The sequence below is a fragment of the Pseudoliparis swirei genome, chromosome 5 (assembly GCF_029220125.1).
Source record: "Pseudoliparis swirei isolate HS2019 ecotype Mariana Trench chromosome 5, NWPU_hadal_v1, whole genome shotgun sequence".
NCBI lineage: Eukaryota > Metazoa > Chordata > Actinopteri > Perciformes > Liparidae > Pseudoliparis > Pseudoliparis swirei.
This window is the reverse complement of record NC_079392.1, coordinates 21,289,452-21,304,589: the sequence shown is the minus strand read 5'-3', so window position 1 is coordinate 21,304,589 and position 15,138 is coordinate 21,289,452. Positions and strand designations below refer to the sequence as shown.

Genomic DNA, 15,138 nt, shown 5'->3' with positions numbered 1-15,138 from the left:
TTTCGAGTACTGGTTGGTACAAGTCTCTTTAACCCTTTGGTCTTTTAGGTCATTTTGAAATCAATATTATACCCCCTCCCGCCTATGGGTCATTTTGACCCGATTCAATGTTTCACCCTCCTGTTACCTTTATATTTACTAACATATTTTACCCTTTGGGTTCAATTTGACGCCAGCAATTAAAACCTCCAGAAAATTATTAGAATTAATATTGTTTTCCAAGTTTAAGTGTGAGGCACTTTATGTTTGTTTGTTGACTACCGAAAGAACACCGACATTAAACATTGAATGGGGTCAAATTAATGGGGGGGGGGGGGGAGGGTGTAATATTGATTCGGGTCAAAATGACCCTAAGGCAACACAAGGGTTAAGTGACACTTTGTAAGTTAAGGCCACGGGGCCCTGACATTGGGCAATATGTTTTTAAAGGCCCTATTAATGAGTTTGATTATTTTAAAGTAAATTAGATGCCCTGGTTCTCTCCACCTAAATACACTGTGTAGCACACAGGTGTGAGTTAGTCATGAATGGCTACAACAATGGCTACATTTCAAAATGCTTGGAGAATTCATGTCTGTTGACAGCAACCCCATCTTTGTCGGATGACCAAGACCGGGAGAAGAAATATGTACCGTCACCGTATTATCACTTCTCTCCAACTGTTTCACCTTAACGTCTTAACGTGCATTCTTTGCTGTTGGATAAAGTAAAAATGATGAATGACCAAGTCAACAAGGCCAATCTCTGGTATCTTTTAAGTATTCCGATATACACCTGAATACATTTAATCGAAACATGTTTGCCAAAGCTCAAGACTCAAATCTTACCAGCATCAAACTGGGCAACACAAAAGAAAATACTAAAAGCAGCAGTTGTTAGGTCGTGCTAAACTGATTTTCAATGAATGAAATAGTCAATGACAGTTGTGAGGACGAATCGTTTGTCGAGCTGCTTTTTGAGGCTGTACTTTTTACATAAGTGCTGATGTCAGCACGCTAACATGGATATCATGGGCACAGTTTCAGTTTAGCATGTTAGCATGCTAACATCTGCTAATTGGCAGTAAACACAAAACTTAGCTGAGGCTGTGTTTAGTTTTGCATGTGTTTGTCATAAATTACAAAATGAAGAGGTTGGTGCTTGAGGATCATCCAAATTATTACAATTCTTCCAGAGGGGAACATGAATGTCCCTTCAAATTCTCAGGACAATCCTTCCTATAGCTGGAACTTAAAAGTCATCATCCAGAAATGTTTTCTTTGTGAATTTTTGAAATTGTGGAGCCTTTTGTTCTTCATTTTTAAGGAGCATAACAAAGAAACTCATTTAATTAAGTTAAAGTATCATCAGAAAGATAAGAGTCAAAAGCGGACTCCAAAGTGTGTCTCCTCGTGGCCCATAGAGACTCGAACCAAATACTCTGCAGAAGTATCTTTTCGCTTCTCCCAGAGAAAATACGCCAAACCAAGCAAAACCTCAAATAGTGTCCCGGTCATTGCAACCAAACGTTACCACAATTGGGCTTTTTGGGGTAAGTGAGTGGTTTGAAAAACACAAAAAAGAAAGAACATACAAAAAAGAGACATTCATCCATCCATCCATCCATCATAACCGGTGCAACGGTGAAGCCAATTTCCACAAAGCTGCTAAGCTGATTGAGGCAGACCAAATCTGTTTCACCAGCTTACATTCCTTCAAAATGGCCATCTCACTTCCAATATCACAGGCTTTTACTGTTCCCCATTCCCCTGGCTCAGGCTGAGAGTTAGCAAGGCTTAGCTGGATGAAACACTCCAACAGCCCAGTTCTCCCCTGGAACCCACTGATATCTCTATAGCACAGCCTCTCCCCACATAGCTCCACATAGTTGGTTCATTTACTATTATTCCATGTCTGTTTAATTTGTACGTCGAGTTTTTGTTTTAAAATCAAAAGGGTGTTACGACCATGAGGATGTAAATGAAAGATCTATGTGACGGCTGATGAATGTAGGCATACAGACCCAATCTGATTACAGAGCCTGTATACACAAACACACACACCTTGGAAAACTGCGAAGGCAGCACTTAACCACAACACCTTCTACGGGAGTAGATTAAATTCAGACCTCTTTGAAGAAGGAAATTGGACAGATAAGAAAGAAGATTTCAATGAAAGAAACTTGCGAGGGTGCCTATAGAGAGAGGGCGGGGCAGTGTCAAATAAAATGTTTTCTCACCTGTAAGCTTACTCGTGCATGTGCCACAGTACATAGCGTGGTCATATACATGACAGTTATCACTCTTTCGTCCTTTCCTGTTGTGTGTTTGCCTCCTCGCTTGCTGTCTCTCTCTCACATTTTCTCTGTCATTTTGCCACAAGAGCAAATATCCTGTTGGCCCAGGCTGCAGACTGCTGGTGCTGGTCTATCTGGCCCTGGGATCGATCCGGCTCCAAGCCGAGGCCTCCCATTCATCTCAGAGCCATAAAATGTGATTAGTGCTGACTTCAGCACTGCAGGGAGATGGGCCGATAGGCCTGATAGCCTCAGATAGGCTGGGCTGGACACTCTACAGGAAGACAGCAGCTACAGCATGCAGTGGATTCATCCTTATCTTTTTTTTCCTCTGTTTGCTTTTTTCTCCCTCTCAACTTTGTAAACCTCTTACCCCCTCCCCCTTTCTATCCTACTCCCTCCGTCCTTATGTTTTGCTGTCTTCTCACTCACTCTAAACTGCATCGCTCATTTTTTTTTTGTTGGCTTCATATCTAACACTGAGATTGTATGCGCAGAAGTTACATTGCAGCAGAAAACCTTCAGTGGATGCCAATATTCTCAGGTTCACCTTCGTTTTATCACGCAACGTTAAATTCAAATAGCAAGCCTCCCTCTCGCTAAAGCCACACCCACTGAACCCACATATCTCTGTGGCATGTGACCGTCTGTCAGCCAATCACGAAGCTCGGAGCTCACCAGTGGCAGAATCAAGCTCCACTGCAGTGACAAGAAGTGGAGGAAATAGATGACTGGCTCAATTCTGAGGGGAAACATCATTGGTGGTGTTGTGATCACACGTTGCTGTGTGTTAGAGGACATTCTAGGAGGCGACAGTTTCTCTCTGTAAACACTTCTCATGCAAATTAATGCAGAATCTGTGAGCAACAGGACAAGACTTTAATATATGAGAAGTTCTGGTTTCCGTTTGTAGTCCTAGTAGCATTGACCTATAAGGTTCGAGTGGGCTTTGGTTGAATGCAGGTAAACAGTCCATGTTGAGAGGAAAAGAGGAACCCGTTGGCTGTCGTCTGACGGCCACTTGGATATTTACTCATCTCTATAAACAAATATTCACATACGAACGCAGATATCGGGTCAACTCCATTCTCGAGTCCACAAGTTGGACTATAATCGAAGTGGAAGAAATGACCGATGCACAAAGGATTACCGTTCGCATGAAGACTGCTTGGTTTTTATCGTAAAGAGGTGAAGTGGAAAAGATGTGTTTATCGGTTGAAATTAGTTTGAAGCAGCCATTAATGCAGATGTCAAACGTGCATATAACACCAGTTGTACTCATAACACGCCTTCATCAGTAAGGACACAGTGCAGAAGTAAAGGGTCCGAGAGTCCTGGCACATTCCAGGACATCGGTGTCACAGTTGGTAGACATTGTATGATTGAGCCAATTTAGTAACCTTAGAATAGACGTGTCTGTGTGTGTGTGTGTGTGTGTAATGAGAGATCAAATGGAATTGGGAAAGAAATCCCGCTTTATGATGAATGGTAGCATTAAACCAGTCCGCAGCATCCTGACCTGAGTCTCGCGGACGTTCTCCACTGTGAAGTTGAACCAGACTCTGAAGCGGGGGTTGCAGGTGTCGGGGCGGATGAAGAGGTCAAACTCAAACTCACTGATGTAGTCGACCCGGCCGAGGTTCCCTGCAGAGGCAGTGAAACAGCTTACATTAGCTTCTGACGGAGCTCAGCAGAACCACAGAGCACTATTTGCTCTGCGTTCCTTAAAGTTCACAATCAGAGCACTCAAAACATTACAAACACACAAACGGGCAATTGCAAGAGAAAATTATGTCATAAGCACAGCCTCATTTCAAATTAAGGATGGGCTTTCAAAGACGTGTGTTTAATCGATAAGTGTCGACTAATAGTGCTTCACTGTCATGGTGGTCTCCCGCATGGTTTATTCCTGCAGTATTTGCACATTCGACCACTTTGGGAAGTTTTTCAAACCAAGTCAGCGCCCACAGAGAGCCGTTACCACGAGGAGCAGAAAGACCAACAGACGGGGCTTTTCCAGCCATCCATATCTGACACACAATATCCTATCCACAGCAAAAAGATCCAGATGATCAGAGGAAGGATAATTAATCCGATGGGAACTATTTACTCGCTTCCAACTCTCCTAGCTGTCTATATGACTGGGTGGTACATGATGACATGACAAGCTTTCTAAACACAGGCCGTATCCGTATCTTCTGATTCATATGTGGGCACACATGGAGTGAAGACGCTTGTGGTGCATCGCCTGTGATTTAATGATTGTCAAAGAAAAAAAGACAGAACGGGGGGAAGGGAGCGAGAAGAGAGGGAGTCAGCCAACTTACACGGGAGGGAGAAAATGACAAATTGACAGCTTATTTTCCCAGAATGCTGTGCTTAACCCGATGCATGAGATCAGTCACTTCCAGGCAGCTGCCAAAGAGTTAAGTTTACTGGCAAACTTGGCTCCACACCCCCACAACTCGACATCAGGGCACTGTTGACCACCTGGTGGCAAGTAGTTCTGCAGCAGCACACACACACACACACAGGCACAGCTGATTATGGACAGATGGGCTAACTACCACACTGTCAAAGTAGATCCCACTCCTTCTGCCATTGGAGAGAGATATTCCACTCGTCAGCTTGCGAGACACACACACACACACACACACACGCACACGCTGCGCTGCTCCACTGATGCTACCCACAGAAGTGCTATCATCAGTTTATATAGGACCGCAGGAACCTACAAGGCCGCTTTGATGCATCAACAAGACCAGTATTTAAGCTTACATTTGTATACTGAACACAGCGTGCATCAGGAACACACGAGCAGCGAGAAAGAAACTGCAAGAGGATATTGTGCAACAACGAGCTGGTGATTGATTCGTATTTATATTTGAAGCCCATCCGCCAAACAGTTTCCGCAGCTCGCACTAATGGCGAGTGGCGTCTCATTCCAGCACACAGGAGCTCGGAAAGAAATCTCTCTCTGCAGGTCACTTTAAGTGTGAAGGGAGTGGCTGAGCGCTGCCGAAATATTGTTGTTCTTGATCGACTCATTCGTAGACTCTTATTTTGTGCGAACAAAAAATAGGCGATTCCCCTGAAAATATATGTTCTGAACATTATGTTACGTGTTAATACCCGGTACCCTGTCCTTCATTTCGCCATGACAACAGTGAACCGCCGTAGGATAACTTTTGTGTGATATCATCACTTAGAGAGAGAATGATTGATTCGATGACTGAGGCCCCGACTGGCCAACCCGAGCTACGAAGTGGCAGGCAGGGGACGAGCAATTTGGCTGGTTTTGCAATGCAATCTTGAGCCATTGAATGCAGATAAAGCCAAGAGCAGGCGGAGGGTTGAACCAGACACAGCTGCAGCTCGCGAGCACGGACAAAGAGAGAGGAGGCAGACGGCAGAGCAGCACCTGTTCCACAAAGATGTGGATCAAATCGATCATCTCTCATAGCGACAGCGCAGCTATCACTGCCAAATACTGCCGAGTACACCAAGTTCATAATGGCTCCAAAGTTTACCCTTCCTATTAATCTTAATAACGCTATTCAGTGGGAGAAACACCACCACTCTCTGAGGGCACTTTCGTTATTTACATGCACACGCTTTTCTAGATTTAAAGTGAGACAAACCATTATCAGACATCAACACATTGATTTGTGAATCTCTACTGTGAAAATCATCCTGACATGGTTATAGAATTCCACTACAGTCACCTGGAAATAACCCCGAAATGAAGCCAATCAATGTTCCTCTGTGATTGCATCGGTTGCCTTGCAGTGAGTGAAACTACTACTGTATGTCGTTAAACCAGAAGAAGATTGGACGAGTCGTTACAAAGCCTGTCAGAGATTATACGGAAGCAAAAAAACGGTGATGATAATTTACTTTGTTTTCAATGTGTTTCCACAAATCAGGGGTTTCGCTATCGTTACCGACGAAGAGGGAAAGATTTGACAAAACATCACAGTGATTACGAAAGGAAAGCAACAAGAATACGCTGCAAGTTGGGTGCAAGGCACAATCACGTTTTATTCACAACAATTAAGAATGAATTGGGTGTAAATGGGGCCAATTTATTGCGTCTGTCGTTGTCACCTCACAGCTTTAAAAAGAAGAAAAAAATGTTTTTAATGCTTTTTAGAAAATCCTAATTTTTTTCAACACTGTGTGGGTGTGTGTGTGTGTGTGTGGGGGTGGGGGTGCATGTGTGAGTAAAGCTATATATTTGAATTCCCAATAGCCCGAAAACTGAAAGGGGGAGATAAAGTCAAACAGCTGCGTGGAGAATCTGTGCTTTGCTTGCTTGTAGTTGTCCATCGAAGCCGATGATGACGTCCACTTCTGACTTTCAGCGGTGAGTTTTCTGGTGGCTGTATAGTCCTATCCTGGATCCACAGGTCTTGTCGCAGGTGGGACATGCGTATGTAGTAGTGGTGGTCCTGGCAACCTTGGTTGTTTTTCTTGTATGCCTTCTTTCCTGCCTCCTGGCTGTCCTGTCCTCCTCCAGTGCTGTGGTCCCGTCTTGGCACATCTGACGCCAGGTGTTACGGTCAGCAGCCAAGCCCTCCAGGTCCCCTGGTCTGATTTTACATTTCTTTAGCGCTGTTTTTATCTGGTCTTTAGAGCGCTGGCCTTGGGCGAGCTGGCCATACAGCACTTTGTGAGGCAGCCGATTGAGGGGCATCCTTATAACGTGCCCCAGCCATCGTAGCTGGTAGTGGGTGATGGTGGCCTCCATGCTCCTACAGCCTGCTCTCCTGAGGATCTCGGTGTGTGGCACTCGGTCACGCCAAGTGATTCCTAGCATTCGCTGGAGACAGCGGATGTGAAAATGCTCCAGGGACTTCACATGGCGGCTGTAAGTGACCCAGGCTTCACAACTGTACAGGAGGGTGGTGATGCACACTGCTTGATACACAGAGATTTTTGTATGGAGGTATAAGTTCTTGTTTTGAAAGACCCGGCGCCTGAGTCTCCCAAAGGCAGCTGATGCTTGTTTGATTCTGTTCTGGACCTCATTGTCGATGTTATTGTCTTCAGAGAGGATACTCCCGAGGTATTTGAATGATGGTACTACAGACAGATGCTTATCATTGATGCTGAAGATGGGTGGCGTGGGTGGGATGTTGGTGCTCCACTGACAGACTACCTCTGTTTTGGTGATGTTGATGGTCAGCCCCATCCTGCTGTAAGCCTTCACAGCTGCATCCAGGACAGCCTGGAGGTCTTGTGGAGTGTGAGCCACCAGAGCGCAGTCATCTGCATACTGCAGCTCAAGGACCCTCACTCTGTGCAGCTTGGTGGTGGCCTGCAGCCTCCTGATGTTAAAGAGGTTGCCATCGAGCCTATAGACTACTGTCACCCGCTGTTGTCCTCAATTTCCTTATGGAGAAGCTGGGTGACGCATAGGAGGAAGATGTTAAAGAGCACTGGTGCTAGTACACACCCCTGCCTGACCCCTGTGCACACAGGGAAGGAGGCAGACTCTTGTCCTCCTATTGTCACCCTAGCATTCATACCATCATGAAACTGTCGGAGGATGTTGACAAACTTGTTAGGGCATCCAAACCGGAGCAGGATGTCCCACAGTAGGTCTCTCTGCACAGTGTCGAAGGCTTTGGAGAGGTCGACAAAAGCCATAAACAGGTCTTGATGTTGCTCCCTGCACTTTTCCTGAAGCTGCCGGGCTGTGAAGACCATGTCGACTGTACTCCTGTTCTTCCTAAAGCCACACTGTGATTCTGGGAGCAATGCCTCTGTGATGTTGTTGAGGAGCCTCTGCAGCAGCACCTTGGCCAGGACCTTACCAGCAACAGCAAGGAGTGCTATACCCCTGTGGTTGCCACAGATGGTCTTGTCACCTTTGTTTTTATATATAGTGACAATTTTGGCATCTCTCCATTGCTGTGGGATGTTTTCATCAGCCCATACTTTAGTGATGTGTTGATGTAGCGCTCTTGTACAGAGGTAACCACCCTGTTTAAGCAGTTCCGCAGGGATATTGTCCATGCCAGGAGAGTTGTTGTTCTTCAGAGAGCGGACGGCTGACAGGACCTCCAGGAAGGTCGGGGGTTGGTTAAGGTTGTCAATCGGTGGAAGTTCAGGCAGTTGATCCAGGATGGTGCGGTCTGCTTTAGAGTCCTGATTAAGCAGGGTATTAAAATGTTCAGCCCACCTCTCCAGTATACTGCTCTGGTCTTTAGGACTCTGAGCCCATCTGCGGTTTTAACAGGAGTGATGCAGTGGTTTGTTGGGCCGTAGATAGATTTGACTGCATTGTAAAAGTTATGCATATCATTTCTATCAGCGAAAGATTGGATTTCCTGTGCCTTCTCTGTCCACCACTTGTTTTGCATTGTCCGTAGGGTCTTTTGCACTTCACGCCTCGCCCTCTGCCATTGCTGTCTGGCGGTGCTCAATGAGGGGTTTTTCAGGGTTGCCTGGTGTGCTTTGTGCATGACGTTCAGTGAGTTACGGATGGTGTCTGAGTTATTGTCAAACCAGTCCTGGTGGTTTTGGTCTTATAGCCGATTGTGTGGGCTGCTGCTTCATGAAGGGCTGAGCTGATAGCGGTCCACTGTAGGTCTGTGTCATTCTCTCCTCTCAAGGTGAGTTCAAGCTCTTCAAGTTTTTCAGCCAGGGAGCATCGGAACTCATTTCTTGTGCTGGTATCCTTCAGACGGGCACAGTCTAAGCGTCTCCCACTGACCCCACGTTTCCGCATGGGGGGGCGTACGCTCATGTGGACTTTGGCCACGATCATCCTGTGGTCTGTCCAGCATTCTGCACCTCTCATGGCCCGGCATATGAGAACGTCTTTGATGTCACAACGTCTCACGATGACATAGTCAATCAGGTGCCAATGTTTAGAGCGTGGGTGCATCCATGATGTTTTATATTTGGTCTTTTGCTGGAAGATGGTGTTGGTTATGGTCAGGTTGTGCTCAGAGCAGAGAGTACGTAATCTCATGCCATTTGAGTTGGCCTGACCAATACCATGCCTGCCAAGCACTCCTTTCCATATCCTGTCACTCTGCCCCACACGAGCATTGAAGTCCCCAAGGAGGAGGATCTTGTCGGTCTTGGGGATCCGGTGGAGAGCCTCATCCAGTGACTGATAGAATGAGTCTTTAACCTCAGTGTCGGATGGCAGTGTTGGCGCATACACACTAAGAAGTGTAGCAAAGCGGTTCTTCGCCAGGGGGATACGGAGGGTCATCAGTCTTTCACTGATGCCCACAGGTGTTTCAGTGAGTCTTGGTAGCAGTGTGTTCTTGATGGCCAGTCCCACACCGTGCAGATGTTGTCCACCTGGGGGATAGCCTTTCCAGAAGAAGGTGTAACCAGACCCTTCCTCTATCAGCGACCCTTCATCAAGGAGCCTGGTCTCGCAAAGTGCGGCGATGTCGATGTTGTAACGCCTCAGCTCGGCCGCAATCAGTGCTGTTCTTCTGTGAGGTCTTTCGGTTCTGCCATAGGAGTCCAGGAGGGTTCTTACGTTCCATGTTGCCAGTTTTAGGTTTTGGGTTTTTTTTCTTCTGTTTCGACCGCAGAAGTGGAATGACCCGACAGGTGCGGTAGCCTGTCCAGGTGCGAGTTGAGTGGGCATTTTTTAGGCCACCTTTTCTAGGCCCCTCCTCGGATTGAGGTGAGCAGTGTGGTCCCTAAATAGGGGCTGCTCAGTCACACAGGGTGCTGCCGAGATCAGCTGCCACTCAGTCCCAGCTGATAGCGACCAATATCCTGTGCCGCTGACGTGCAGGGCTCTGACTAGAAGCTCCCAGTCTATTCAAACCTGCTCCCGTCGCCAGTTGCCCCAACGCCGCCAGTCTTCAACCAGATGTGGATCCAGAGTATTCACCGTGGTCAGAGGTGGATACCTGCGCAAAGAGATTATTTAGAGTGCCGTTGGAGGCGCGCTATCCCCAGTAGCACTATCTTCGCCATGGTGAGGTAAATCTGGTGGCATGGGTGAGCCCAGGACGACCAGTTCCCCATCCTGGCTGCAGGAGGCTGCCGGGTCCTGGCTGTGTTTAGGCCCGCCTATTGCGCACCGCCAGCGCATTGCTTTTCTGTCGGGGTCTGCTCCCTTAGCCCTGCCTCAAGAGGCTAACCCACAAGGCAGTGGGGCTATTTGCCCATAGCTGGGGCAGTGGTTGATGGGTGCCAGGGCATGTCCACCTTGTGGTGGGCCTGCACACCGCATCTCTGGGGCCCACTGCTGCTCCGAGATCCCCTGCAGTTTAGCCTGGGACCGCAGGGTACCCAGTTACCATGTGTGGCCACGAGGAGGCACTGCAGGAGTCTTGGTGGTGGAGAGGCTATGTACTGGCAGAGGAGACTTACGCTCTCGGCTCCTCTTTTCACCCCCTATGAGGGAGCTAGCCAGCGGCGGTAGCTGAAAGCAGAGAGTTGCAAGCAGAGGGCAGCATGCAACATGCAGCATGCACTAACTACAAGCACTTCTGCACTACTGCACTAGACGCTTCACAGCCACCCTGTGTGAATCTGTAGGCAGGTTAGCAAAGCTTATCAAAAACCTTCTCACACCCATGATATTTAAAGCAAGCTTAATTTGTCCCCGGGCCTGCAAATAATTTCGAATTCAAAATTCCTACGGTTCTCCAAATACCTACACTACCGTTCAAAAGTTTGGGATCACCCAGACAATTTCGTGTCTTCCATGAAAAAATCACACTTTTATTGATCAAATGAATATAAAATATAGTCAAGACATTGACAAGGTTAGAAATAATGATTAATATTTGAAATATTAATTTTGTTCTACAAACTTCAAGCTCAAAGGAAGGCCAGTTGTATAGTTTATATCACCAGCATAACTGTTTTCAGCTGTGCTAACATAATTGCACGGGTTTTCTAATCAGACATTAGTCTTCTAAGGCGATTAGCAAACACAATGTACCATTAGAACACTGGAGTGATCGTTGCTGTAAAAGGGCCTCTATACACCTATGGAGATATTTCATTAGAAACCAGACGTTTACACCTAGAATAGTCATTTACCACATTAACAATGTAGAGAGTGTATTTCTGATTAATTTAATGTTATCTTTATTGAAAAAACAGTGCTTTTCTTTGAAAAATAAAGTCATTTCTAAGTGATCCCAAACTTTTGAACGGTAGTGTATATATCAAGCTATGTCATGAAAACCCCAAATAAACTAATGTTTATTGGCCGTGTTTCTGCAGAAGAGCCAAACGAGAGCGACCGAACTGAGTATCTGTGTGTGAAGACTGTAGCGTGGGTAGCAATAGACAGCAGCCATGGGCGGCTGCGTTATTGAGCCTGATGCTGGAAGGCCTGAAGAGAGAGATGGCTGCGGCTCCAACGTTAGAATTACATGTTCAGCCCGTGGAGCAGCGGGGATATGACACGCCATTGATCCCCGTTTTAATTTTATGGTGGCTACCTCCACATTCGAACGCTTTGGTGGGCTGGTAGTCTGACCCCTTTTAATCAATCCCACATAAATTAGCATTTACCTAGCGTAAACGGACAACAGATTTTCGGGAAATGCCCTCTGAACTAGATAAAGCAAAAGAGAATTCATGTTCAGTCTGTATGATGTTGAGAAGCGATGTGCAGTACAGTAGATAGGTCAATAATTATATCTGGTTCCTTATGGGACAGTCTGTATAAGTGTAAGTAAAACTAATGAACTACAGACTGTATTCTGTGTGTGAGAAGATATGAAAGAGAGGGGGAAAAAGACCATTTCTAGTCCTTGAGATCTCTTGCATAATTCCTCTCGAGTATCATCACTCTCCATATTCTTCTTCAGTGGTGTCTTGGCAGGTTATGTTGAATATCAATCTCTGTCCTTGAGGGAAAACTAGTGCAGCAGTTAGACATGAACAAATTGGCTTTCAATGAACAGCTTAGCACTGCTGGTGCAGCCCAACAAAACACAGTCACTGGTTCTGAACAGGATTTTACACATGACAGCCTCTCCTTGAGGAAAACCCTGAATAAAACCCTCCTTCTCCCTCTATCTTAGTCTGTCTTTCTCCAATCCCTCCTCTCCCACTGTATTTCACACACACCCAGGAAATCAAATAAAGTACAAATTGAAAATTGTCAAGTATTTCATTTCTTTTTTTAAGAAAAATGGAAATCACACGACGCTATATGTCGGGGGCTGAAAACAAACGTTGTTGTAGAATGGATATGAAACCTGCGTCATTACACAGGGCCATAGGCAAGTAAACAGGGTGGCCAAGTGGACAGTCAGTCATTCACACATGGGCTCATAGCCTCAGTGTGTGTGTGTGTGTGAGAGTGTGAGAGAGAGAGCTGGAGAAGGAGCAGAAGAACCTGGCTAATGTAATCCCATTATGGAGGTACAAGAGGGAGCAGTCACAGTGCTCAGCCCACACAATGGGCCGGCCTTCAGCCTGTAGCTATACACTGGATGGATGGTTTCTGCCATGCAGATGGATCGTCGTACAGCAGCAGCAGGCTCGCCTGCCTCAGGCCTGAGGTGGAACTCACTCACACAACCAGCCATTAGAATGGTAATAGGGAGTTGTTTCCAAATGAAATGGACTCTGTGGTTACAGCGCGTCCTACTTAGCAGACGTGTTGCCTGTCGCCTCCTAAATCTTACAGGTTTTCACACAGGTTTTCACTAATATTTACCAAAAAAAATACATGAAATTAAAATTATTTGAAATATTGACGGGACCATAACACAGTAAACATGTACTTTAACTGATATTTTCATTTTTTTTAACAATCTTTTTGTTAACATATACAAACAGGAATTCCTGTTTTTTTTGTTATGTTTTCTTTTATTTGGAGATATTGACAGGACCATAACACAGTAAACATGTACTTTAACTCATATTGTTATTGTTTTTCATCTTTTTGTTAACATATACAAACAGGAATTCCTGTTTTGTTGTTTTTTAATATTTTTTAATATTTGGACATATTGACAGGACCATAACACAGTAAACATGCACTTTAACTGATATTTGTTATTGTTTTTCATCTTTTTGTTAACATATACAAACAGGAATTCCTGTTTTTTAAAGCAATTACTTTTGTTTTACCAAATTGAACAACGCCTGCTGCTGACAATCTACACATACACTCCCACGCCAGATAGCACATTACATTTCTTTTGAGTGACATCGGCGTAGCCCCAACTTTGTTTAAACACCAGACAAGAGATGAAACGAGTGCGGTGCTGCCGGGGGAGACCAGCCAGCCACCTTTTTAAACGTATTTTTTTGCTGTGTTCCATTTCATTATTGGAAAACACATCAGTTTTCCCCCCGGCTGCTCTGCGGTCTAAAGAGGATTCCTGAACACAGAAGAGGGGGACTGATAAAGATAGAATTGATTCCAGCCAGCAGCAGCGGCAGCCATAGTGAAGGGGTCTCAGTTCAGACCTGCAGCTATACGTCTGGTTTTTCTCCCTCTCTCTCTCCCCCTCTCTCACTCTCTCTCTCTCTCCCCCTCGTCTAAAGGCAAGTTGTCACAGAGGCAACATCAATCTCCTGCCTCATGACTTCTTAAAGCCTGCCTTCTCCCCTGATGCCTTATCACTTCATCTGGAGGCAAGATTAAAGAGGTCACCTTCAAGTTTCCACAATCTAACTACCTAACAGGTATACTAAACTGCAGTCTATGTTTTAAAGGCTGGAATTGGATTAACCTTTTAAAACATGTGCTCATTACGGAGAATGACATGAGATGTATCCGAGTCTCCTGTCTTTACGATACACAGTCAGCAGCCTGGTAGCTTAGCAAAGCATCAAGACTGGACACAGCTAGCCTAAATACAATTGGACTAAATCTGCTTACTGAGGAACAAATATCATCAAATATTTTTAAAGTGTACAACCGACTAGTTCTGGCTGTATGGGGATTTATGTGCCAGGCTATTTCCTGGCAGTCGCTTCAAGGTATAAGAGACCTTAACAACAATACTCACATGCCGTGTGTAACTTTAACAAAGGTGAGGGGTCCTTTTAGTCATTTCACCCGCCCACTACTCGAAGAGAAACCGTTGTCCTGTCGTCCAATCACATTGTAAAAAAAATGTTCAGTTGAATCTGATATGAGGCTTCAGCAGTGCTGAGTAGGTCGGGCGTCTGGGATGTCGAGATACTTTGAAGGAGTTGCAAGTCCTATTAGAACATGAAGGGAATGATACTCTCCCAAATGGAGCTAAACTAACGTTAATCTCAATTACTCTAACACAAAACAGATCGGGGATGTCTACTGTTCAATCACCGGTTTGTTGATGATCAATACCAACAAAGACAAGAAGTACCACAAACGGAGTTTATGACCCTTAGTAACATAGTGCCATCAATTATACTCCCACCAGCCATTAGAGACCTCCTCTAAAACAAACAACGAACTATAACATTACTATTTACTAACTTCTGATTCCTTTAAATATCTGCATCGCGTGATATTGTTAATAAGACATGGCCTCGATTGGATATTCTCCCGTGCTCGATATTGTCTGAATGTAAAGAAACAATTTCATCTCGTCTGATGTTGTATAGGCGCACACATGCTCACGCACACACACACAGACACAATAATTTATTGTGGATTTGAATACATAATGTTGACAATTGTGAAAATAATCTTAAAATCACCACAAAAAACAGGATAAGAGCAAACAATAAGAGGAGACAATAAGGGAGAAAATGAATCTATATATATATATATATATATATATATTGTCACGAGTCCAACTATGCTCCAGTGGGCTGCTCGTTTCAATATGAACACAACTGGGCCCGGGGACAGCGGTGAGATATGCAGGCAGCCCACACATATCTGATGATGTACATGCCTGCACATT

At 45.2% G+C, this 15,138-nt stretch overlaps 1 protein-coding gene across 2 annotated transcripts in view; it reads right to left on the bottom strand.

Annotated features, from left to right (window-relative positions):
• The window catches only part of agbl4 (AGBL carboxypeptidase 4), a 267,416-nt gene that overhangs the window by 232,862 nt on the left and 19,416 nt on the right, over window positions 1-15,138 (bottom strand). For both annotated transcript variants that reach the window (XM_056414156.1, XM_056414157.1), the window contains one exon: window positions 3,795-3,919. In XM_056414156.1, the coding sequence (XP_056270131.1) occupies window positions 3,795-3,919 (125 nt within the window). The remainder of the gene's footprint in view (window positions 1-3,794; window positions 3,920-15,138) is intronic.